This window comes from Phyllostomus hastatus, unplaced genomic scaffold (genome assembly GCF_019186645.2).
Source record: "Phyllostomus hastatus isolate PE091 unplaced genomic scaffold, TTU_PhHast_1.1 phas_scaffold_21, whole genome shotgun sequence".
NCBI classification, from domain to species: Eukaryota; Metazoa; Chordata; class Mammalia; order Chiroptera; family Phyllostomidae; genus Phyllostomus; species Phyllostomus hastatus.
The window spans coordinates 10,456,234-10,481,121 of NW_025334017.1; the positions used below are offsets into that span (position 1 = coordinate 10,456,234).

The 24,888-nt window shown below is 38.4% G+C and overlaps 1 protein-coding gene across 4 annotated transcripts in view; it reads right to left on the reverse strand.

The window, feature by feature from the left end:
- PDE7A (phosphodiesterase 7A) overlaps positions 1-24,888 on the reverse strand; it is a 113,863-nt gene that overhangs the window by 29,510 nt on the left and 59,465 nt on the right. For all 4 annotated transcript variants that reach the window (XR_006788166.1, XR_006788165.1, XM_045861106.1 and 1 more), the window contains exons 2-3: positions 21,790-21,850; positions 17,754-17,837 (exon numbers count right to left, since the gene is read on the reverse strand). Coding sequence is in view for 2 of the 4 variants with exons in the window: in XM_045861106.1 (XP_045717062.1) it covers positions 17,754-17,837; positions 21,790-21,850 (145 nt within the window). In the remaining 2 variants the exon portion in view is untranslated. The remainder of the gene's footprint in view (positions 1-17,753; positions 17,838-21,789; positions 21,851-24,888) is intronic.

Below are 24,888 nucleotides of genomic sequence, written 5' to 3' on the forward strand. Positions count from 1 at the left end.
CAGAACAGAATCCATGTTCCAGGCTTGCTCCAAACTTGACTCAGGCGTCACCTTACCTGGGAAGCACACCTGAATGCCTACCCATAAGCACTCCCCTTCTAAGAGAGATGGGAAGAACCTCCTCTGGATTCTCAAAGTTCCCTGTGCTCACACGTATCCGAGTGCTTCCTATATCATATTGTAATTGTTTATTTACCTGTCTCCTTCAACAAATGATGACCTCCAATATAGGCACAAGCTATTTTTTTTCATCTCTGTATTCCAAAGCTGAATAATAGTGCCAAGTAGGTATATGTAAAATATATTGAATAAATGTTGAATAAATGTATACTATTTTTGAAATGTATGATGAGTTCTGAGGTTCCTATATATTCACATAAGCCAAAAATAAAATAATGCACACTGTTACATGGTTTACTTCCTTCATTCTTCATTCCAGTGAGTTTAAAACTGAAAGTATCTAGAAAAATTGTTGAGTTAAAATTGGATCTTTAACAATGTAACTCACATTAAAAGGTCTGGAACCAACATGTAAAGCTATTAATATCAAGCAATTATGTTTGAACTAAAATTAGTATGTTTGAGGAAGTGAAAGCAGTATCTCATTTAGCCCTCAACAATCCCAAAATATTATCTTCCACTTTATACATGAGAATGATGAATCTACAAGAAGTTAATAAACCTGCCCAATATCACAGGACCAATATAGGATGACAACTAGATTTTAAAACATAGACCTGTTTGCAAAGCTTGTGTCCACAGTATTACTCATTAAGTATTTTTATTATATCTCTACGGTATTGTTTAACTGCTTATTACAAAAATTCTGTGTACACTATTTTTTGAAACTGTCCTTATGTAGATGAAAGTATGTATAAAAAGAAACAGAGAGAAAAAGCTAATGTACAGGAATGTAAGTCTTTAATGTGACCCCTTTAGTCTTACTCCTAGAAAAGAGTAGATCTGGCCCTGGCTGGTGTGGCTCAGTGGACTGAGTGCTGGCATGCAGACAAAAGGGTCAACGGTTGGATTCCCAGTCAGGGCACATGCCTGGGTTGTGGGTCAGGTCCCCAGTAGGGAACCTGCTCAAGAGGCAACCACACACTGATGTTTCCCTCTCTTTCTCTCTCCCTTCCCCTCTCTAAAAATAAACAAACAAAATCTTTTAAAAAAAGAAAGGAAAGAGTAGATCTGGAAGGGACAGTGTGGAATGCAACCCTTCAATTTATTTTACACACAGAAGAATTTTATCACTAGCAATTCTATCACATTGTGTGCACATGTGCATATAAACTAATAATAGGATCACTGCTTTCAAATTATATGTTCAAGCTAATGCATCCTCAAGTAAACTTGAAAATCTCTTTGGGAGGATAATTGCATAAGATCCACACACACACACACAAAAAAGAATGAGCCTCATTTGAGGGGAAAACCCCAAAAATACAGTCCACTGTGCCAAGTCCCTGTATCAACATGGCAGGACCCACACTGTCAGGGGTTAAGACAGCTGGCATTGTCTGGAAAATGGGGCTCTTCCCACAAGATCATGGTTGTGCCCTCCCTCTGCCTTACTCCTATTTTCTGGGTGACTTCTGACAAGTCACAACTTCCTACTGTCTCATTTTCCTTCACTGAAAAAAAAAAATAAAAGCATAATTCATGTCTTTTTCTTGTTTCACAGAGCCCTGGAGTTGGAACTCATTATCAAAGGCTCTGTTTTGAGAATGAATACTAGACATTAACTCAAGGGAAAAAGCTCAGTCATCATAGGAGTCCAATCCTTCCAACAAGACTAATTCAAAAAATAACCTGCACAACAGGATAACAGACAGACTTTCACTTAATGATAGAACCAGCCTTAACGATTAGTGGTTATTTCACAGACAATCTAAGAGAGGACAGAGAACCTGTCCAGATGAAACTGCAAATCATCTACAGAAGTGTTTCTTCACCCAGATGGCCTAAGGAGCTTACACCTAAAAAGATTACATTCTGGAAAAAGCAGAAAATCCCATGAGGCCTTGCAGAGATGGCAACTAAAATTACCTCAAAGCACTGCCTGAGACTTAATACAGGACCAGAACCTGGAGGGGAGGGAAGTATATTTGATGTTTTTCACCACTCTAACCTTTGAGTTTGGAATGCACTCACATGTTTATAAAATGAAAGCAAGAAGGGAAGGAGGGAGGGAGACAAGAACACAGTAAAAAACCTCACCCTGCCAGGTCCCCATCCAACTCACTGTAAGCCTGCCCCTAAAATGACAATCTTTTCTTAAAGTTTCTAGTGTATGCTCCCTGAGTTTTTTTTAATCAAATTTATGGAAAACCATTATATATTATTTTCCTACTTATTTTACATAAATGGTAGTGTAGTATACAACCTGTTCTGCATCTTGCTTTTTAATTTATCTTGGAGCCATTTCCCTATCAGTACCTTCCTCCTTCTAAGACTGTGAAATATTTCATCATATGGATAAACCATAATCTATTCAATCAGGGCTCTACCGAAGGGAACTGCTATTTTACAATTTGCAAAAGTACCTTCATTTTGTTAAGTATGCTTATATTTCTACTATTGTTCAACAGGTTTAAATATCATCCTTTAATTTTTTGTTACTGCACATGAGGAAATCACCTTATATCCCATCTTCTTTCCCTTTTCTTCTTCCAACATTTGTTAATTATCAAAACAATTTTCTTTCATAGCAATCCCCACCTTAATTGTAGGTTCAGCTCCAGAATTAAATATATTCAGTATATGAATCTTTTTACCATGGCTTCCCCAGTTATCTTTTGTTTGCTTAGATTCAGGTTCATCTTTTAAAAGTTTCCTCAAAAAGTGTTCAAGAAAACCACATATCTTATAAACAATATATTCCTGAATGTTCAAAACTTTTCTTTGGTAGTCTTTGTACTTGAAGGACAGACTGAATATAATATTTAATATAGAATTCATGGCTTCCATTTTTCTTCCTTGAATTTATTTTAAGGTACTGGTTCATTGTCTTCTCTTACTGAGGTTGCAAAATCTGAGGCAAACCCATTATTTCTCCCTCACAAATGACTTGATCTTTTTGCATGGTCACCCACAGAGTATCTCTTTATCTTTCAAGTCTAATGACTTTGCTAGGATAGACCTCATGTTAACATTCTGGGTCATTATCCCATGCATGGTGTGCTCTTTCAACATGTACATTTAAATCTTCTGTTATTTCTGAAAAGTTTTCTTGAATTATATATCTCTAAATATTCTATTCTACTATTTTGGCTTTATTATTCAGACTCTAAAGTGTAATCCTAAAACACCTCTGTCTGCTATACTTCACATATGTTCTCCCCAAATCTGTTTAACGCAATGGACCTTTAGTTCTCGAACTTAATTTGTCCCGGAAAACTGAGTAGTGATTTGTTTGAAAACAGAATCTCCTTTGTTTGTCACCCGACATGTGACTGATCATGCAGGTATCAGCAGGAAAGGGTGACCAGGTAGAAAATCAAGATCTGAAGCTTTGTTATAAATGGAGACATTTTATCCATAAGCAACTTGGTCGAGAACCTTATTATTCAAGAACCAAACTGTTCAAGAACCAAGGTGTTCAAGAATCGAAGTTTGACTTTATTTTTGTTTTGTTTTCCTGTTTCTGTCCACTATGCCCATTATCTTTAGTGTATATTCCACTCTATTCCTACCAAATGTCCTCATTTCTGAGACACATTAAATGTTTGCTCCTACTATTTCCTGATTCTGAATGCACGTCTCAGCACGTCAACTATTTTTGTTGTCTTGTCGTACTTATCTTTCCCCCAAGTTCTTGAACTTGTGCTTTACAATGAAGTTATTGCTTCGTCCAGTTTTTAAAGAGAGTAGAAAACTTGGCCAGAATTTTCATCAGTATGACGGCAACATTTTTCTGTGAAGTGTTTTTCAATCACTGTCAAATTCTGCTGCCCTCTTCTCCTTTTCTGCCTAATTATCTGATGTGGCATTACTGAATGGGCTCAATTTTGCTGGACTCCCCTTTTATACCAAGTTCTTAATGGGGATGAAAGTGAAGTCTTAGGAGAGGGCAGTAGAATCTTCTGGGCTTTACTACCCAAATGGCTTCTCTTCTTCTCTGCCAAAGAGGCAGATTGCTTCTTACAAATATGCCACTGCTATTTCTCCAAACTGGGCCCAGGGGGGCAGCACCCACCTCTCCCCTCAGCCCATATCAGAGGTCAAGTGTGGCAAGTAAAATATTTAACTTTGTATTGGACTGATAGGATTTGTATCGTGCTGTTAGGCTGTTTCTAACCTTCACTCTTAAAAACAGTTCTATAATAGACATTCTTATAACTAAATCTTTGAGCACATCTTAGTGGATTCCTTTAAAATAAACCTTCAGAAGTAGAATAAGCATACAGGAGCACATTTCGATGACTTCTCAGACACAATGCCAAATTGGAGGATAAGTTTTCTAAAGAAAATTAGAGAGAACTGTCCTAGAAGAGCTTCCAAAATATGATATAAGGAATCAATAACTATAAATCAAGGATGAAACGTAAGATAATTTAAGATGGAAATTTTTAGTTCCTTCAAGTTTGCCCCCCCCCAATGCTTTCCCTCTACACACACACACCCATAATGATTAAAAGTAAAATTCTTACATTGTAACAAGCAGGTAGAGAAGAAAGAGCATCAAGTTGAGTACAGAATTAGGAACATAAAAAAGAGGGAACTTGAAACAGAAAACAGTGACTAAAGAACTTAACTAGTATTTTCATTTAGGTAATTACTAGAAACCCCACCCTCTGACCATAATACATAAGATCTGACCATATTACCAATATTCTCATGAGTTCATTCAAAACACAAGACACACCACTTTTTATTTCATAGCATAATACACAATAGATAAAAATTGTCTTTATTAAAGCCTAGCTTTTGACAGGTTATGACTATTTAAGTCCCGGGCTTGTTCTAGTTTACATGGTTACCGACATTCCAATCCAGCTTAGAAAAAAAAGCAACAGGGTCAGTGAATCAATCAAGTTACTATTAAAGAGCTGTTGGCTTGCTAGTTCTCTTCAAAAATACCATATTACCTCACCATGACCATGAACAAACTAACCCGCCTCCACTAAAACTAAGTGAGCAGTGTTGCTCAATGATCATGGGAATTACTTCCAGTCGCTCATTCTTAGTTTCTCTGAGCCAAAAAGAAAAAGAAGAAAAACAAGAAATGTAGGATAGCAGGCAAATTCAGAAGCAATGTTTTTCTCTTGCTTTTCCCTCATATTAGTGGACAGGAAATACAGGCAATAGGTTAAGGAAACAAAAGAACTACAGAATCAACACATCTAAGGCAGTATTCCTCCCAACTCTCCCACAGAATGTCTTCTTGACATCCAAATGGCATGGCAGAAAATGTCACCAATATTTAGTTATTAGACAAAAGAGGATTGTAACAAGAAAGCCTTTGGTTCTTGAGACTTGACATTACTTGCTCTAATGGTCCACAAGAGGGAGCCCTCCGGTCACTGTATCTGCCACCTTAAAACCATGAAAATCATTTAGATGAATAGAATCACGATTTACCCTTGCTAATTAATTTTTTTCTCCTGCGGATGATCCCTTTGTTTTCCTGGATACATCCTACTTACTTTATTTATATGTTATTGATTATGCTATTATAGCTGTCCAAACTTTCCACAATTGCTTCCTCTCCCCTGTACCCCCCACTCCCTCTGGCAACCCCCAAACCATTGTTCAGGTCCATGGGTCATGCATACACATTCTTTGGCTACTCTATTCCCGATGCTGTACTTTACATCCCCATGGCTATTCTGTAACCTACTGGTACTTCTTAATACCTTCACCAATTCATCCATTCCTCTAAACCCCCATCCCATCTGGCAACCATCAAAATGCTCTCCGTATCCATGATTCTGTCTCTGTTCTTGTTTGTTTAGTTTGTCTTTTGAATTAAACTGTTGGTAGATATCTATTTTTGCCATTATATTGATCATAGTTTTTATCTTCTTTTTCTTAATTAAGCCCCTTCAACATTTCATATAATAATGGTTTGGTTATGATGAACTCCTTCGGTTCTTTTCTTGTCTGGGAAGGTCTTTATCTGCCCTCTGATTCTAAATCATAACTTTTCTGGGTACAGCAATCTTGGCTGTAGGTCCTTGCTTTTCATGACTTTGAGTATTTCTTGCCAATCCCTTCCAGTCTAAACGTTTCTTTTGAGAAATCTGCTGACAGTCTTATGGAAACTCCCCTGTGGGTAACTAACCGCTTTTCTCTTGCTGCTTTTAAGATTGTCCCTTTATCTTTAACCTTTGGCTTTTTAATTATGATGTGTGTTGGAGTGAGCCTCTTTGCACCCATCTTATTTGGGACTCTCTGTGCTTCCTGGACTTGCATGTCACCAAATTAGGGAAGTTTTCATTATTTTTTCAAATAGATTTCCAATTTTTTGCTCTTTCTCTCCTCCTTCTGGCACCCCTATGATGCTAAAGTTAAAATGCTTAAAATTGTCACAGAAGCTGCTTACACTATCTTTGTTTATTTGGATTCTTTTCTCTTGTTGTTCTGATGAGGTTTTAACTCTAGTCTAGGGTAAAGTCATGTTAAATAATAACTGAATAAAAAATCTGAGCCCTGGCTGGCGTAGCTCAGTGGATTGAGCGTGGGCTGTGAACCAAAGTGTCACAGGTTCGATTCCCAGTCAGGGTACATGCCTAGGTTGCAAGCCATGGCCCCCAACAACCACACATTGATGTTTTTCTCTCTCTCTCTCTCTCCCCCTCCCTCCCTTCCTCTCTAAAAATAAATAAAATCTTAAAAAAAATTCTTTCACATCCTAAAAAAAAGAAATCTGAAGACTTTCTTTCTAACCTCCCCTTTCTTTAATTTTCCTTAACAAGAACAGGAGCCATAATGAAAGCCTATTGTTAATAAGAAATAAGTACATTTATCTCTATTTCTAAGTTTTCTTGGAAGGGTTTTACCTGTAGCATGTATGGATAAATGGGGTGGGAGGGTAGTGAGGTGCTTGGAGCAATGGTTTCCAGTAGAGGAGCCACACTGACCTGGCCAGGCAGTACAGCAGAGTGGATACAGACCTGGGCTTGGAGTCATATACCTGAGTTTGAATCCAAGCTCTGCTGTTTTTTACTAGTTCTGATACTCAGTTTCCTCATTATAAAATAAGTCTCAGAGCACTGCCGTAAAAATTAAATGAGATAATACAGGCAATATATCTTTGGGGGTAAAAAATAAATAGTTAACCTTAATGCTATAGTTATTATAGACATCAAACATTTTTATTAAAGTATAATTGACATAATTAATTTTGGATTCAAATATTTTTATATACATAGCTTCACACTATTTAACAAAACCAGATTTATTATTCATGGAAACATAACTTCAACTTGAAGACCACTGCATACTTTTAAGTATTACAGAAATAAATGCACAAATTTAAAAGTTTTCAAAATGTGCATACAAAGTCATTTTTAAAAATTTTTAGAAGATTTTATTTACTTATTTTTAGAGAGGGGAAGGGAGGGAGAAAGAGAAGAAAGAAACATCAGTGCGTGGACACCTCTTGCTCTCCCCATAATGGGGACCTAGCCCACAACCCAGGAGCATGTGCCCTAACTGGGAATCGATCGAACTCACGACAGCCTGGTTAGCAGGCCGGTGCTGAATCCACTGAGCCACACCAGCCAGAGCACAAACTCATTACTTCAAAATGAAAATATAGACAATCCAAACTTTATTATAAAAGAAATAAATGAGTTATTCACAATCTAAAATTAGATCAATGTTAACATGAGAATAAACTGTAAAATGATATTCTTTCCCTTAACTAATTTTAATAACCTTAGTTTGTAGAATTCAATGTTCATTTTGACAGAATTCGATAAAACAGTTGATATATAGCCCTTTTAAAAGATTAATCTTATTGTTATGGACAGTTGATATAAAACCCTTTTAAAGATTAATCTTATTGTGATGGATTAGACATTTCCACTCTTCAGTTGTGGGTTAGTTATGTTGAGTTCCTCTTATGGTTAAACACAGGACCTGAATATTGCTCCTTATTTATTACATTCTTAATTCCCTTATTAAAAAGTTTGTATGTGTTCATAGTGAGACATTATAATAAAAAAAATGAGAGATTCAACAGGAAGGCAGCAACCAGACTGAATTTGGTTAATAGTTAATACAGATTATACTCAGAGAAACACAAATGGGACCTGATAAAATCTAACTTACAGACGATACAGTTTTAGTCAATTTGATACAACAAGAATATTAAATCTCTATGAGCCACAGACTGCCAAAGAACAGGAACAAAAAGATGACTAAGATAAAAGACTAAAGTTAAGAGCTTTTAAGTTATAATGTAAATAGCCTGAAAGATTCTCTTCCTGCCCTGGTATGGCATGAAATAATGTGCTAAAATGAATAAAAAGCTCAAGATAATGGGCAAAACACATTTACATGTAAGGCAACAGTACCATGTGCCAAGAGTGATAAAAAAAACAGAAACAAAATGCATTTGTGTGGAATGAAAAAAAACTGAAAAGAATTCTATTCCTTGTATTGTTCACTGCTGGCACAGAGAACACGCCTTCCAGCCTGCAAGGTGTCAGTGGGCTTTGGAGAATTCCAGGAAAAGAAGTTACTGTCAAGCTGGCAGTGCTATTAATATTCAATAATCATGCCAGAAACGTTCAAAAGAACACACCATATTTTGTACATGTACATGTGGACTAGAACTATAATAATTCTACTATATTTAAAGCTATAAGTACTTATTACTATACAAGTTCAAAGTAACATGTAACTAAAGGAATGACATAAATTTAGTGACATATAAATTTAAGCAACATGAGTTTCGACAAAAAGTTGATGTGGAATTTATTTAATCAAGCCTATTTAATTTAAGACTCAAAATACTATATTTCAAGACACGAGGTATATGGCCAATTAAATGTAGGAAAGTATGTGTAGTAATATTTGGAGCTCTTAATACAGCCCAGCCTACTTAAAACGAGCCAAACTACTAAAAAGGAGGAAAGGAAATTGAGGAATTTGCCTGGATATCTCTATAGAGTTGAGTGAAAACAGAAATTTGAGAAAGGCTGTAGGTCCTATAAAAACTCTTTTCCACATTAAATTAGTTTTTCTGTATTCCTAGCTTGCTCAAATTTTTTAAAAGAAATGAATGTTGAATTTTATTTATCAAACACTTTTGTGGTATACATAGTTTTATCCATGACTTTTCTCCATTATTCTATTAATGTCGTGAATTACAATGACTGATTTTTGAATGTTAAAAAAACTACATTTCTGGAAAAATAAACTGAGTCACAAAATATATTATTCTTCCTAAAAAATGCAGACTTAATTTAATAGCATGTTATCTAGGGTGTTTCATCTATATTTTTCAGTGACAATGGCTATAAATTTTGTTGTTCTATTCTGCTGGCCTTACATAAATTGTGTTCTTTTTTCTCTTATTCTCAAGAGAATCTGACAATGAAATTTTAGTATGACAATTTTCCCCATCATTTTAAAATTATCCTCTAGTTTAGTGGTCTTTGTTGAAAATGAAACAACCTGTTTCAGGCAATGTCACAGCTGCCCCTTAGAAGGTAATAGTTTTCTTTTTCTCTCTCTACCTTTTAAATGTTTTCTCTTTGATTTTGGCTTAAAGTTATTCTTTGCTGTGTCTAGATATGTGTGTGTGTGTGTGTGTGTGTGTGTGTGTGTGTGTGTGGGTGTGTGTGTTTATACTTGAAACCTATGTAATTTTATTAACTAATGCCATCTCAATAAATTAAAAAAAAGAATAATGAGTTTTCATCTAATTCATTAGGTAGCCCTTTGCTTTCTCTTGGTACATACATTTTGAAGCAATACAGTGAGTTGACTGGTCAGTTTTGTAGTCAAAACAAACTGCTTTGATCTTCTGGAATGCACTGTTTGGTAAGAGCACTTTCCAGCCAGGCTCAAACTAAGCATCTTGTTCTTCCTTCTGCACCTCTTCCCCCATCTTGTGCATTCTAAATTCTTCCAGTTCCTACTGTCAGGATCCTACCTAGTGTCCTTTCTTTAAATATATTTTATTGATATGCTATTACAGTTGTCCCAGTTTTTCCCCCTTTGTCCCCTTCCACCTGGTATCCCCCATTCCCTCTGGCAATCTCCCTCCACCCTTAGTTCACGTGTGGGAAGTACTTTATCTGTCATTTGATTCTAAATGATAGATTTGCTGGACAGAGTAATCTACCGGTATGTTGTAGGTCCCTACTTTTTAACCCTTGGAATATTTCTTGCCAGTCCCTTCTATCCTGCAAAGTTTCTTTTGAGAAATCTGCTGACAGTCTTATGGAAACTCCCCTGTAGGTAACTAACTGCTTTCCTCTTGCTTTTGAGATTCTCTCTTTATCTTTAACCTTTGGCATTTTAATTATGATGGGTCTTGGAGTGGGCCTCTTTGCATCCATCTTGTTTGGGATTCTTTGTGCTTCCTGGACTTGCATGTCTATTTCCTTCACCAAATTAGGGAAGTTTTCTTTCATTATTTTTTCAAGTAGATTTCCAAGTTCTTGCTCTTTTCTCCTTCTAGCCCACCTAATGTGAATGTTGGAACTCTTGAAGTTGTCCCAGAGGCTGCTTATATTATCCTTGTTTTTTTTGGATTCTTTCTTCTTCGTGTTGTTTTGACTGGTTGTTTTTTGCTTCCTTATGGTTCAAGTCATTGATTTGATTCTCACCTTCATCCACTCTACTGTTGTTTTCCTGTAAATTGTCCTTTATATCAATTACTGTATCATTTCTTTCTGATTGGATCTTTTTTATGCTGTTGAGGTTCTCACTAAGTCCCTTGACCATCCTTACAACTAGTGTTTTGAACTCTGCATCTGATAGATTGCTTAACTGTTTTGTTCAGTCCTTTTTCTGGAGTTTTGTTCTGTTCTTTCATTTAGACCATATTTTTTTGGTCTCATTTTGGCACCCTTCCTGTTTTGTTCCTATGTATTAGGTAAAGCTGCTTTGACTCCCTGTCTTAGTAGCGTGGCCTACTGTAGAAAAGTGCATCCATACACTGAATGGGGTGGAGCCTTCAGTAATCACAAGGCCCAGTAACCTGACTGTACCAGGTTGACGGGAGTCTCAGATATGGTATCACCACTCTGTGGCTCTGTGTGTTGGAGGGCTCAGAAAAGAGACAATGGCCACTGCCTGGCCTCTGGTGTTTTATCCAGGAGGAAGCTGTCTCCGGCACCCACCCTGATGCCAGACACTTCAGTTTCTCCTCATATGCCACTGGTGCCCTTCCAGCCGTTGCCCCTGGGCAGGAGCCCAGAGAGAGTGAGTCTGTATAAATTCTAAGTCTGTTGCGGGCCCCTTCAGAGGAAACTCCTGAGAATCCCGCAGTTTCTTCCACTACCCCAGCCCCCACTGGTTTTTACAGCCATAAGTTATGGGATTTATCTTCCTGGCATTGGAACCCTGGGCTGGATAGTCTGGTGTGTGGCTGGACTCCCTCGCTCCCGAGAGATCCCTCCCAATTTTTATCTACCACAGGTGAGTATGGGACCACCCATTCCACATCTCCACCCCTCCTTTCATTCTGGATGAAGGTGACATCTTCTAATTCCTTGCCTGCTGGACTTCCACAGCTTGATTTTCTTATGATTCTATGTGATCGTTGTTTTGTAGTTTTGTTGCAATTTTTTCTGTGGTTGGGTAAGGAGGCAAGCCGTGTTAACCTATGCCTCCATCTTGACTGAAGTCCCTGGGTGTGGTTTTCTTTTCATGTTACTGTACTTGAAATTCACAATGCTTCTTGAATCTGTACTTTAACATCTTTTATCAAGCCTTAGAGATTGTTCAGGCATTATCCTCTTAAAGATGCTTCTTCTGTATGCTCCCTTTCCCCTCCTATGGCCCTAATCACCTTTCAGCACATTTTGTGTTGAATGAAAGACAGATGCAAGACAGAAGACAGTTTTTTTAACCATACTCCATTGACAAGTGGGGTCTATGTTCTCTCTACATGAATCTGAGCAAGCTGTGTGACAAAACTGATCAACAGAATATAAGAACATCATATTGTACCAGTGTCCAGGGCCAGACCAACAGAGACTAGAAGCTTTCATACTTCCTCTCTCTTACAATGCTTGCACTGGTGGGCAGACAACTGCCAAGACTAATTACCCTGAGACTACCATTTATATAGAGAGAGAATTTCTGGCCAGCCCCAGAAATTCTAGCCATCCCAGCCCTGGCACAAGATATGAGAGTGCAGAAACCATCTTGGATGTTCTTGCCCCAGCAGATAACATGTAAAGAACCAAGACCCCTGGCATATGGACCTAGTGGAGCTACTCCAGGCATGTCTGAATTACCCCAGCTGAAGGTACAGATATAGTGAAGCACCGACAAATCTAATCCAGAATGAATAATTAACCCTCAGACTCATGATCATAAAAAGAAAAGTTGTTGTTATTATTGGGAGAGGTAATCCTCCACGAAGGCCCCAGATGTCAGTTCACATTTTGGGTGGGCATGATAAGAATGCCAAGCCCTGACCAAACTTTACCTGGATCATTTCTCAGGGCTTTGTTTGCCGCTAGCATCCTTGAGAGATGAGTAATATCTTTCTCTGGAACAATGAGTATCCTTACTGTAAAAGGGGTAAACTCCCCAAGCTCATTATTTCTCAGATGTGAGGCAAACTCATCGTGTTTGTATTGGGTTAGCCAAAAGTCTATTACGTTTTTTCTGAACGATGGCTCTAATAGTGCTTAGGTGTCTTTAACTTTATTCGAAACAATTTTGTTAGACTGTATTGTGACGACTGTCATAACAGAATGCATTTTTTAAAAACCTATCAAAACTGGTGAATTTTTGTGCAGCCATTTCAATGCTGAAGGTGGAAGAAGATATGCAACATTTTCAGCATACTATGCTTTATTATTTGAAAGTTAAAAACACAACTGAAACACACAAAAAAGGTATGTGCAGTGTATACAGAAGGTGCTGTGACTGATCGAACGTGTCAAAAGTAGTTTGTGAAGTTTCTTGGTATTATTGACAGTCTGACCAAAGAATTCTTTGCCGTGGGCCTGCTTTATGCATTGGAAGATGTTTAGCAGCACCCCTGGCCTCTGCCCACTAGAAGCCAATAGTGGGAGATAGCTGACATACTCAAAATATCCAAATCAATAAAGTTATTGGTGAAAATGAAAAATGTGTCTTTTATTTTACAGAAAAAAATAAATGGAATTTTTGGCCAACCCAATAAAATATCCACATAAACCCCTCCCTGTTGCCACTGTAAGACAAGTAGGAGGGGCTGGAAGAACTGACATAATATGATATTCATGTTGCTGTATCATAAATAATAAAGTCCTTAGTCTCTGACCCAGGAATCTTGTCTTTTGCAAGCTCCATAAAGTAGTAACAGACAAACTTGAGTGTGGAAGGTAAAATTCCAGACCCTTCACAATTTTGACAGGTACAGAGCAATACATAATTAGAACATATACCACATGTCTTTTCTATATTTTTTACCTTTTGCCTCATTGCGTGTCATTCTAAATATTTCCTTCTGTATTCCAATTTGCTAATTCCTCATTTTGGTCTTACTTGCTACTAAACCATCTCCAATGTGTTCATTTTTAAGGTATGATGTTTTTCAGTCTAAGAATTTCTATCTGGGTTCTGCTTTTAAATTTTTGGTTCTCCAATGAAGTTCTCAATCCTGTATCTTTCTTTTTAGCAGTATAATTACATTTAATTATTTTAAAATCCATGCATAATTCTATTATTAGGATCCCTTGAGGATATTTCTATTATCTGTTATTCCCTCTTCATTTTTTATCACATTGTCTTCCCCTCATATGCCTTTTTTATTTTTAATTCAGTGTTTGATACTGCATATGACAAATTTAGAGGTAATTTGACACTTAGGGTCATGTCACTTTCCTCCAAAGAGGACTAATATTTACTTCTAGCAGGCGACTGGAGACACTAAAGTCACAGATCACCTTAATCTAATCACCAATTGAGATATTCCCATTTTGGGATTCATTTCTAAGGTATAGCACATTGGGGTTCCCAACTTAAGAACTGAGAATTTACCAACAGTAATCTCTAAACCCTGGTGGGCTATGAACACCTGTTTTGTTTTTCTAGCCTTAAGTGTCCACCAAATTCTCTGCTCAGCTTATCATGCATCTTTCTCAGAATCAACAAATGCCTGAAAAAGCAGCTCACCTAACTGTTTTAATAGCATTATGATATACTCAAACACATCTTTTATCTTTTGCCAGTATTTCTAATGTTTTTCATTTGCAGTATTAATCCAAGTAACTTATCAAATATTAACAAAAGTAGAACTTCTCCAAAAACAGATTTAATGTGCTTAATATTTAAAGGTTGTAGAAGTTCTGTTTTGTGTTTTTTTTTCCATTTTCTCCATATGGGCCAGACACAACACGCTTCCTTTTAAAATATGCATTCTACCAAACATCTTTAAAGGTAATGTGTATTATCAAGGAAACCGAAAGGATATACTTTTAGTTAATTGTGCAATAGTTTAGGTAAATATAGCTTGCCTCCTTGCACAACCACATCAAAATTAACACTAAATTATAGAACAACCATCACTCAGAGCCTCCAAAAATTGAGTTGAATAGAAATCTGACAACTATGGAAAAAGAAATCACATCTATCTGAACTGGTAGGAGGGGTGGTCCTACATCCATGTGTGGTGAATAAATATTTGGGAAGGATATCTCGGGAGTGAGGAGTCCCAGCCCCACACCAGGCCCTCCTGCCAAGGGTTCCAGTACAAGGATGGTAAGTACCCATATCTTCAGGCTGCAAAAAACTCACTCCTTCTGAGTTCTAGCACTGGCATAGAAGCTTGAAAGGCACCAGTGATCATACATGGAGAAACTGAAGGTCTTGGCATCAAGTAGAGAGGTGGGGGACAGCTTTCTCCCAGCAAGAGGACACTGTTCCTTTCCTGACCCCTCTCCCCACAGAGCCAATAGGTGGGCAGGTGCCATATCTGAGACTCCATCAACTTGGCTAACACAGTTTGCCCTGCCCTGGAGATCCCCTAAGCCTGTGTCCCACCCAACTTACAGTCCTATCTAAGTTGTTAACTGACTTTTCCATAGGAATGACTGGTCTTGGCTTATGCTTCACAACTTCCTATATCCTTTCAAACAAGCAAGAGCTGGCCTCAGTGAGCCCCCAGCCCTTGAACCTCTCATTAAGTGGTAGCAGCATGGTACTAGCAGCAGCCAGCCTAGATTCACAGATTGGCTTTGCCTGGAATCTCCAAGCCAAGCATGAGTAGCAGCCATCTCAGACTGCTTCATAGCTCATGCAGGGAAGCCCAGAGCAAAACACAGGTTGGGGCTGACCTTGGCCTGCACCACCCAGGAAACCCCAAGGCTGGTGCACCCAGTGGACAGCTACAGACCACACTGGAGCATAACCACCCTGCCCCTGCATGGCTGATCCTCCACCAACAATGGTGGTTGGTGGTCAGTGATCACAGCCAATCCTTGCAGCTACCAGGCCAGGGTAAATCCCTCTCATTTACTTGCTAATAGCAACCAAGGCTCAACAAGAGGAGGGTATACTCTGCCCACAAAAAGGGCACACCTCGAGTACCCAGCTTTGGTGATAGGGAAGGCTCTGCCACTGGACCCTATAGGACACCTACTACATTAGGCTGCACTACCAAGACACAGAGTCAAAACAGCTCTACCTAAAACACAGAAACAACACAGGGAGGCTGCCAAAATGAGGAGACAAAGAAACATGGCCCAAAAGAAAGACTAGATCAAAACTCTAGAAAAATAACAAAACAAAATGGAGGTAAGCAATCTATTAGATGCAGAGTTCAAAACATTGGCTATAAAAATGCTCAAGGGACTTAGCAAGCACATCAACAGCATAAAAAAGATCCAGTCAGAAATTAAGGACATTCTCACTGACATAAAGAACCATTTATAGGGAAATAACAGTAGAGTGGATGAAGGTGAGAATCAATGATTTGGGCCATAAGGAAGCAAAAAACAACCAATCAAACAACAAAAAGAAAAAAAGAGTCCAAAAAAAATGAGGATAGTATAAGCAGCCCCTGGGACAACTCCAAGAGGTCCCACATTCACATCATAGGGGTCCCAGAAGAAGAGAAAGAGCAAGAAACTGGATATCTATTTGAAAAAATAATGAAAGAAAACTTCCCTAATTTGGTGAAGGAAAAATACAAGGAAGTCCAGGAAGCACAGAAAGTCCCAAACAAGATGAACCCATAAAGGCCCACACCAACACCATCATAATAAAATGCCAAAGGCTGAAAATAAGGAGAGAATCTTAAAAGCAGCAAGAGAAAAGCAGTTACCTACAGGGGAGTTTCCATAAGACTATCAGCTGATTTCTCAAAAGAAACTTTGCAGGACAGAAGGGACTGGCAAGAAATATTCAAAGTCATGAAAAGCAGGGACCTACAGCTAAGATTGCTCTACTCAGCAAAGATAGCATTTAGAATTGAAAAGCAGACAAAGAGCTTCCCAGACAAGAAAAAACTAAAGGAGTTAATCATCATCAAACCATGATAAGAAATGTTAAAGGAACTTATTTAATAAAAAGAAAATCAGAACTATGAACCATAAAAACGGCAAAAATACATATCCATCAACAATTAAATCTTTAAAAAAAAACTAAGCAAACAAGAACAGAGACAGTCATAAATACAGAGAGTTTTGATGGTTGTCAAATGGGAGAGGGTGTGGGGAAATGGGCAAAGAGATGAGAGAATTAAGAATTACTAATAGGTAGTTACAGAACGGCCATAGGGAAGCAAAGTACAGTGTAGGAAATAGAGTAACCAAAGAACTTACACACATGACCCATAAACATGAACAAGGTGTGAGGACTGCGTGAGGGAGTAAGAGGTCCTGGGGGGAGGGGTGCAAAGGGGGCAAAATTGGGACAACTATAATAGTATAATCAATAAAATATAATTAAAAAACAAACAAACATGTAATACCTTTAGAAAATGTCATTTGCACAAAAACTTCTGTAGTAGTGAAGACAAAACATTTGGAGTGAAAAAATTTAAAAATATATATTTTTAGAAACAGACTCATAGATACATAGAACAGACTGATGGCTGAGAGGGGGAGGGAAGTTGGGTGCTTGGCAAAACAGGAGAAGGGATTAAGAAGTACAAATTGAGAGACACAAAAGAGTCACAGGGATGTAAAGTACAGCATAGGGGATATAGTCAATAATACTATAATAACTACGTATGGTTCCAGGTGGGTGCCTGACATATAGGGTGGATCACTTTATGAAGTATATGACTATTTAACCACTATGCTGTACAGCTGAAACTAATACAAAATAATTTAAATGTAAACTGTAATTGAAAATTAAATTCTGAAAAACAAAAAAATGTATTTTTAAAAGAAAAAATGTACCAAAGTAATTTCACATTTCAATTAAAAAGAAGAAAAGTACCATCAGCTTCCATATTTCTAATTACAAAATAAAGGGTCATTTATGATGATCTAGTGTTTTTAAAACATGTGAAACAGGATACAGTTTTCTCTTATATTTTTTTCCCTTGATAAATTACGTAACTTTATAAAGATCTGAAGTTTACTCAACATCTGAGAAATATCAGGTCTGCCAACACTTACTGTGAAAAATACGAAAATCAATATATGGATGAGAACCTCTTCTTTCCGATTCAAATCCTGCTCGACTCCTTACGCGTACATCTCCTGGACAGAATAAGAAATAAAACATAAGTTTAGAAGAATGCCATCTGGGTAGAAGCTCCCATATGCAAGAAGGGTCTATATGGTATATTCATAAGTAATGGTCCACAATTAATATATATGGAATAAGTAGTTAAGAGCTGATTTATCTAAATTTTTAGTACTGAGTTGTAAGGCTACATGGAGTTTTTTTAAATCTACTTCTACAGTAATGATTATAATCTATATTTTAAAGTTAGCCTTTTGAAAGATGAATCAAGTGTATGATAATTCAACTTAGTATCTTATTACTCAGATGGAGTTAAAAGAATCCTCATCACAAAACATTAAAAAGCCACAGGAAGACATAAATATTTAGGAAATGTCCACTTTGTACCTAGCACTATACGAGCTATAGGGAATATGAACAAAGAGAAAATACATTACATATTGTTCAACAGCCTACAATTTTCTTTAAATGTACAGAAAATTAAGATGTTAAAGATTTTGCCTTGTTTAATTGGATCAATCTCCTCCCAAGGTCTTTGCCAGGCTCTTACAGGTGGGCCTTTACAAGTTCAGTGCTATCTCTACATGTATCCTATGGCATTCACATGTAGTTCTCCACACAGCACCAGTGCAAACCAGAGGTCCAATACTCTTTTTTGTGCCTTACAGGCATTATTCTGTTTAATTCTCTAACCAATTCTGACAGGATTTTTATCTTATTTTATAGATGCAGGAACTTGACATTTTGAGAAATAGCAAGCCCATGACACAAAGCCAGTGTAAAGGTTGAGTCAGGATTTAAGCCTCCCTCTGTGGGCTCCACTATACTTCCATAGCCTCCAGGTTCATAAACTTTGAGTCTTTCAGTGCCTATCCCTCTGCTTTTGCAATTCTATGTGCCTCAAAGGCCTTTCTGCCTACTCTTTGTTTCTCGCAGGAAGGCCATCATTTCTTTCAAGGTTCATGTCATCTACCACGAGTCTATCCCCCAACTATAAATCACTTCTCTCACATGATGATTCTTTCACTCTACAATAAATGTTTACTGAGCACCCAACCACACTTCAGGCTTGGGAAACACAGCAGTAAGCAAATACATAAAGTCCCCAGTCTTCATGAAGCTTATTCTTTCATGGAATGAGGCAAGTAAGAAAACAAACAATTTATTCTATGAATGATGGCAATAGGTAACATGGAGAAAACGAAAGCAAGGTAAGATGAACAGAAGGAAGGAGTAGAATAAGAGTGATTCGTAGATGTGGTCAGAGAAGGCCTCACTGAAAGGAGACATTTGAGAAGAGACCTGAAGGAAGTGAGGCCATGAGCCATAGGGCTGTCTGGAGGAAAAGGTTTCCAGGTGTAAGAAAGATCAAGCATTGCCCGGGGTTCTGTGGCTTGGCTGGTTTAAGCATCATCCTGTGCACCAAAAGGTCATGGGTTTGATCTCTGGTCAGGGCACATACCTAAGTTATCTGTTCGGTCCTCAGTCAGGGCACATATGGGAAGCAACTGATGGCTGTTTCTCTCTCACATCGATATTTCTCTCTCTCGCTCCCACCCTCCCACCACTGCCTTCCTCTCTCTTTCTAAAAAATCAAAAAATATATCCTCAGGTGAGGATTAAAATAAAAGAGCAAGTATAAATATCCTTAGATGGGAGTATCCTTGGCACATTTAAGGTCAAGCAAAGAGGTCAGCATGGTTGGAGTGAGGCAAGAGAAGAGGACTGGTGAGGTGAGGTCAGAGAAGTAGCAGGGCCAAATCACACTGGGCCTTCGTGGGCCATTATAATAGCTTTGGCTGCTACTCTTGGGCGGGGGGGCAAGAATTCTGAACATATGAATGAGAGTGATTTAACTGATGTCTTAAAAGACTTACACTGGCAGGGTAGACTAGAGTTGAGTAGAATCATAGGTAGATGAAGAGACCAATGGTGTGAGTGCAATGAACAAAAGGCAGTGACTATGGCTTGCAGGGAGAGGCCATGGGAAGATGTTGGTCAATGGTATAATATTTCAGTTATTCAAGGTAAGTTCTGGAGCTCTCATGTGCAACAACGTGACGAGAGTTAAAAATCATTGATGGCTTAGATTGGATGGTAACAGCACTGGGGTGGCAGAATTATGGTTATATTTTGGAGGTATCAGCCAAGAAGACATGCTGATAAAATAGAGTATTTAAGAAATAAGAGTCAAGAATGACACCAAAAGAATGGAGTTATTTCTTGGAATAGCAAGACTGCAAAATGAACAGCCTTGGGAACACAAATCTTTTGTTTAACAGACATATTAAATGTGAAGTGCACAATATACACCCATGTGGAAATGTTCAAAAGTTTTTAAAAATGAGTCTAAAGCTCTGTTTTAAGGACAGCATAATTCTGAATAGGTTTGGAGAGAGATGGACACAGTGAAGAGGAAAGGGATGAACATTCACGGGGAAAAATATGTACTAGAGTAGAATAAAACTGAGGAAGACATGATATACAAGGTAAATTAAAGAGGGAAACAAGGATAAGAGCAAAAACAGAACTGGGGAACATTATGGCTTAGAGTATGAGAAGAAATTAGTGAAAAAGGCAAAAAAAAAAAACCAGTAGGCAAAGAATAAGGAATGTTCAATATAATAGAATTTAGGGAAGAATGCTGAGCATGGGGAAAGTCATCATGGAAGATACCTCTAGGAAAAGATGAACAAATCTGCCTATTGGAATCTTAATGGTACATTTTTAACAACACAAAAGGCATGAAAAGTGTGTGAGTAAAGATATAATCTGGCAAAGAAAGAGAGAGAAAGAGTGAGACAGAGAAAGAAAATTCTACACATAAATGAGGTCTGTCCAGAAAAAGTCCAATCACTGTTAATATAACGCAAGAACAGTTTGCATGACATCGATGTAGCCAAGGAGAGTGGACTGGAATGCACATGTGTGAACAATGACAACTTCACTGTGACTAGTCAGTGGGGGCAGTAGATGACATTGAGTGAGCATGTGCATTGTGTGGCTGTCACATTCAAAATGACTGAGTAGAGCAACAAATATGCATCAAATTTTGCGTTAAGTTTAAACGTTCCTCTGTAGAAACTATTAGGATGATTCAGAAGACACAGCTGTGGGCAACTGGTGATTGGCAGCCTCATCACAACAACACTCCTGCTCATGCATCACATCTCATGCAGAGTTTTTTTGTGAAACATCAAATCACCCAGGTGACTCAGTCCACCAACAGCCCAGATTTGGTGCCCTGTGACTTCTGGCTTTTCCCAAAACTGAAATCACCTTTGAAAGGGAAGAGATTTCAGACCGTTGATGAGATTCAGGAAAATATGATGGGGCAGCTGATGGCGATTCCAACAAAGGATTTTGCAGTGTTTTCAGCAGTGGAAGAGGTGCTAGGAGAGCTGTATGAGGCCCCGAGGTGTCTACTTTGAAGGGGACTGAAGCATCATTGCGGTATGTACAATGTTATCTTATATCTTCTTCAAGAATTGTCTCTATTTTTCATATTACATGGCTGGATACCTTCTGGACAGACCTCATGTGAAAATTCATTTTACTCTGTGGACTTAAGTAATATGTTAAAAATTTAAGAACTGAGATTAGAAGACAAATGGTCCTCCTCGCCAATCAACTTAGAACAAACTACTTCCAGTGACAGGACTATCTATCTGACCGGGTACCTCAAGGCCTCATCTGTGTCTATGTCAGCATGAATGTCTATTTGGCACTGAGCATCCCTACAAATCTAGGGGTGTTTTTATGAAGAACACTCAGGATGCAATTTAAAACTGGGTACTAGTGACAGAGTCCCAGGTATTAAACCAGATTTCACAATTACCGATAACTAAAATGCTGTCTTATTAACAGTACATTCAATAAAGCTACCCAATGAAATACATTTCTATTTCAATTAACAGTAGATGATAATAAAATTAACTGATATTGGTACAAAATAGAAATGCTTACCTAGCATACGAATATACAATGCAGTCTGATCAGAACTGTCATAGGAAATGGCTCCACGTCTCTAAAAAAAAGCACACACACATTTTAATGTATAACAAACATTATATAAAATTCATTTCAACAAATATGTATTTGTTATTTGTGAAGCAGTGGGGAAAAAAGCTGGATATGTAAAATGAAATTAGATATAGCATCTGTTCCATAGTTGTAAGGTGGACAAACAATTGTAATACAATATGGTTAAGCACTACCATACAAGTGGATTCAGAGTGAGGAACATGCAGTAGGCGGAAATTCACTGTCCAAGTATGTCAGATAAGCCCACTTGGTGAGAGATCTTCTGCAGAGGAAAGAGAACTAAAGAAGACATATGGCTCAGCTGCTTTACCATTCCTTTCCTTTAAACATGACTGAATAAGCATAGAAATAAGAACCATCAGATATCTGGAGAAAGTCATTAGCTAAAAACAAATGGAATAAAATAAAAAACCAAATGGCCCAGAGACTAGCAAGAAATAAGAGAATTAGAAAAAGTAATGTAAAGAGATTTGTAATGTAAAGTAACTCAAAGAGATTTGTAAAGACACTGAATTTATTAAAAAATAAAAACAGGTTGCCGCTGATAGAAAGATTTTAAAATATATTTTATGTTTAAAAATAAACAAGTATAAAAATGTATCTTGCAACATTATTCATAACAGCTCCATATTGGAAACAACCAAATGTCCATGAACAACTAACGAATGGATAGATAAAATGTAGTATAGCCACACAATGGAGTATTATCCACACGTAAAAAGGAATGAATACTGATACATTATATAACACAGATGAGCCTTAAGAACATTATGTTGAGTAAAAGGGGCCAGCCACAAAACGCCACACAGTATATGGTTCCATTTACACGAGATGTCCAAAACAGGCAAATCCACACACAAACAGAAAGTACACTGGTGGTTGCCTAGAGCTGGAAGAGCTGGCAGGAAATGGAGAGTGAATGGGAACATGGTTTCTTTCTGCAGTGATGAAAATACTCTAAAATTAATTGTGGTCACAACTGCATCACTCTGAATATACTCAAAATCACTGAATTATACACTTTAGATAGGTGAATTGTATAGTATGAGAATTATAAATCAATGAAGCTATTACAACTAAAAGCAAATATTGCAAATTTAAGATGTAATTACTAAAACCAAAAATTATAGGAGCTGAAACACCCTCAGCACTTCTGTCAACTCTACCTTCACATGTATCACCCTTCCTCACCTGGTCTGCAATGGGTTGCTGGCAGTTTTTGTGATGCATCTCTTGGTCCCTAGTCCACTCTTCACGCGAAAGAAAAGGGACCATTTGAACTACTGCTCAAAACCCTCCAATGGCTCTCTGCTACACTTGGAATAAGGCAAACACCAAGCTCTGACTTCCAAAGGCCTCCATGGTCTGCTTGCCTCTCATGGTCTTCTCACCGCCATGACCCAGCCTCCCTGGCCTCCTTGCTCTTCCTCAACCTCCCCAAATGTACTGCCATCGCACTTGCTGTTTCCCCTGTCCGGGATCACTGCCTCACTGCTCTTCTCATCTCTCAGATTCTACATGAAGTGTCATCTCTCCACAGAGGCACTCCCAGACTACCAAATCTGAAGTCACCTAAGAGTCACCCTCTCCGACAGCTCCATACCTCCATGCACCTAGTTGATGTTACTTTGTTTGTTCCAAAAATGAAAACTCCAAGACTTCTGGCAAGATGGAGGCATAGGTGGACGCACTGTACCTCCACGCACAACCAAGATTAGAACAACAACAATTTAGAGGCAGAATGACACCCAGAACTGACAGAGAATTTATCTGAATGGAAGTTGGAAAGCCAAGAAGTTGAAGTAGACCCGTTCGTCCAGACCGGTAGAAGGGGCTGAAAGGAGCAGCCAGGCGCGGGTCGCGGTGCGTGGAGAACAGGGAGAACTGGGTGCATAAGGCAACCGGGGGCACGTAAGGCATCTGGGGCATGCAAGATTGCAGCAGGTCAACCCTGAGTACGCAAGCGGCAGCTGGAAGACCCAGTGAAGTCGAGATTGTGGACCAGGGCAGAGCGCGCAACCCAGGATCCCAGAGAAGGGACTGAGATCCAGGAGAATGGAGCTACCGCCATTGTTCCCCCCCACCCCCGCCCTTGCCCCTGCATACAACGTCACAATCTAGCGACTGGGGTGCCCAGCCCTGGTGAACACCTAAGGCTCCGCCCCTCACCATAACAGGAGTGACCAGACCAAAAAAAAAAAAAAAAAGAGAGAGAGAGAGACATGTCTCAAACAGAAGAACAGATCAATGCCCCAGGACTCATCATTTTAAGCGACCAAGAGATAGCCAATTTATCAGATGCACAGTTCAAAACACTGGTGATCAGGAAGCTCACAGAATTGGTTGATTTTGGGTGCAACATTAGATGCAAAAATGCAGGTTACCATAAAAGAGATGAAGGAAGATGCACAGAGAACCAATAGTGATGGGAAGAAAACTGGGACTCAAAACAATAGAGTGGACCAGAAGGAAGAAAAAAACAACCAAACAGGAAAGAATGGAGAAATAAGAATTCAAAAAAATGAGGAGAAGCTTAGGAACCTCCAGGGCATCTTTCAACATTCCAACATCTGAATTATAGGGGTACCAGAAGGGGAAGAGGAAAAGCAACAGACTGAACACGTATTTGAACAAATAATAAAGGAGAACTTCCCCATTCTGGCAAAGGAAATAGACTTCCAGGAAATCCAGGAGGCTCAGAGCCCCAAAGAAGTTGGACCCAAGAAGAAGCACAGGAAGGCACATCACAATTACATTAGCCAAGGTAAAAATGAAGGAGAGAATCCTAGAAGCAGCAAAAGATAAGGGGACAGTCACCTACAAAGGAGTTCCCATCAGACTGTCAGCTGATTTCTCAAAAGAGACCTTACAGGCAAGAAGGGGCTGGAAAGAAATATTCCAAGTCATGAAAGACAAGGACCTATATCCCAGATTACTCTATCCAGCAAAGCTTTCATTTAGAATGGAAGGGCAGATAAAGTGCTTTTCAGATAAGGTCAATTAAAGGAGTTCATCATCACC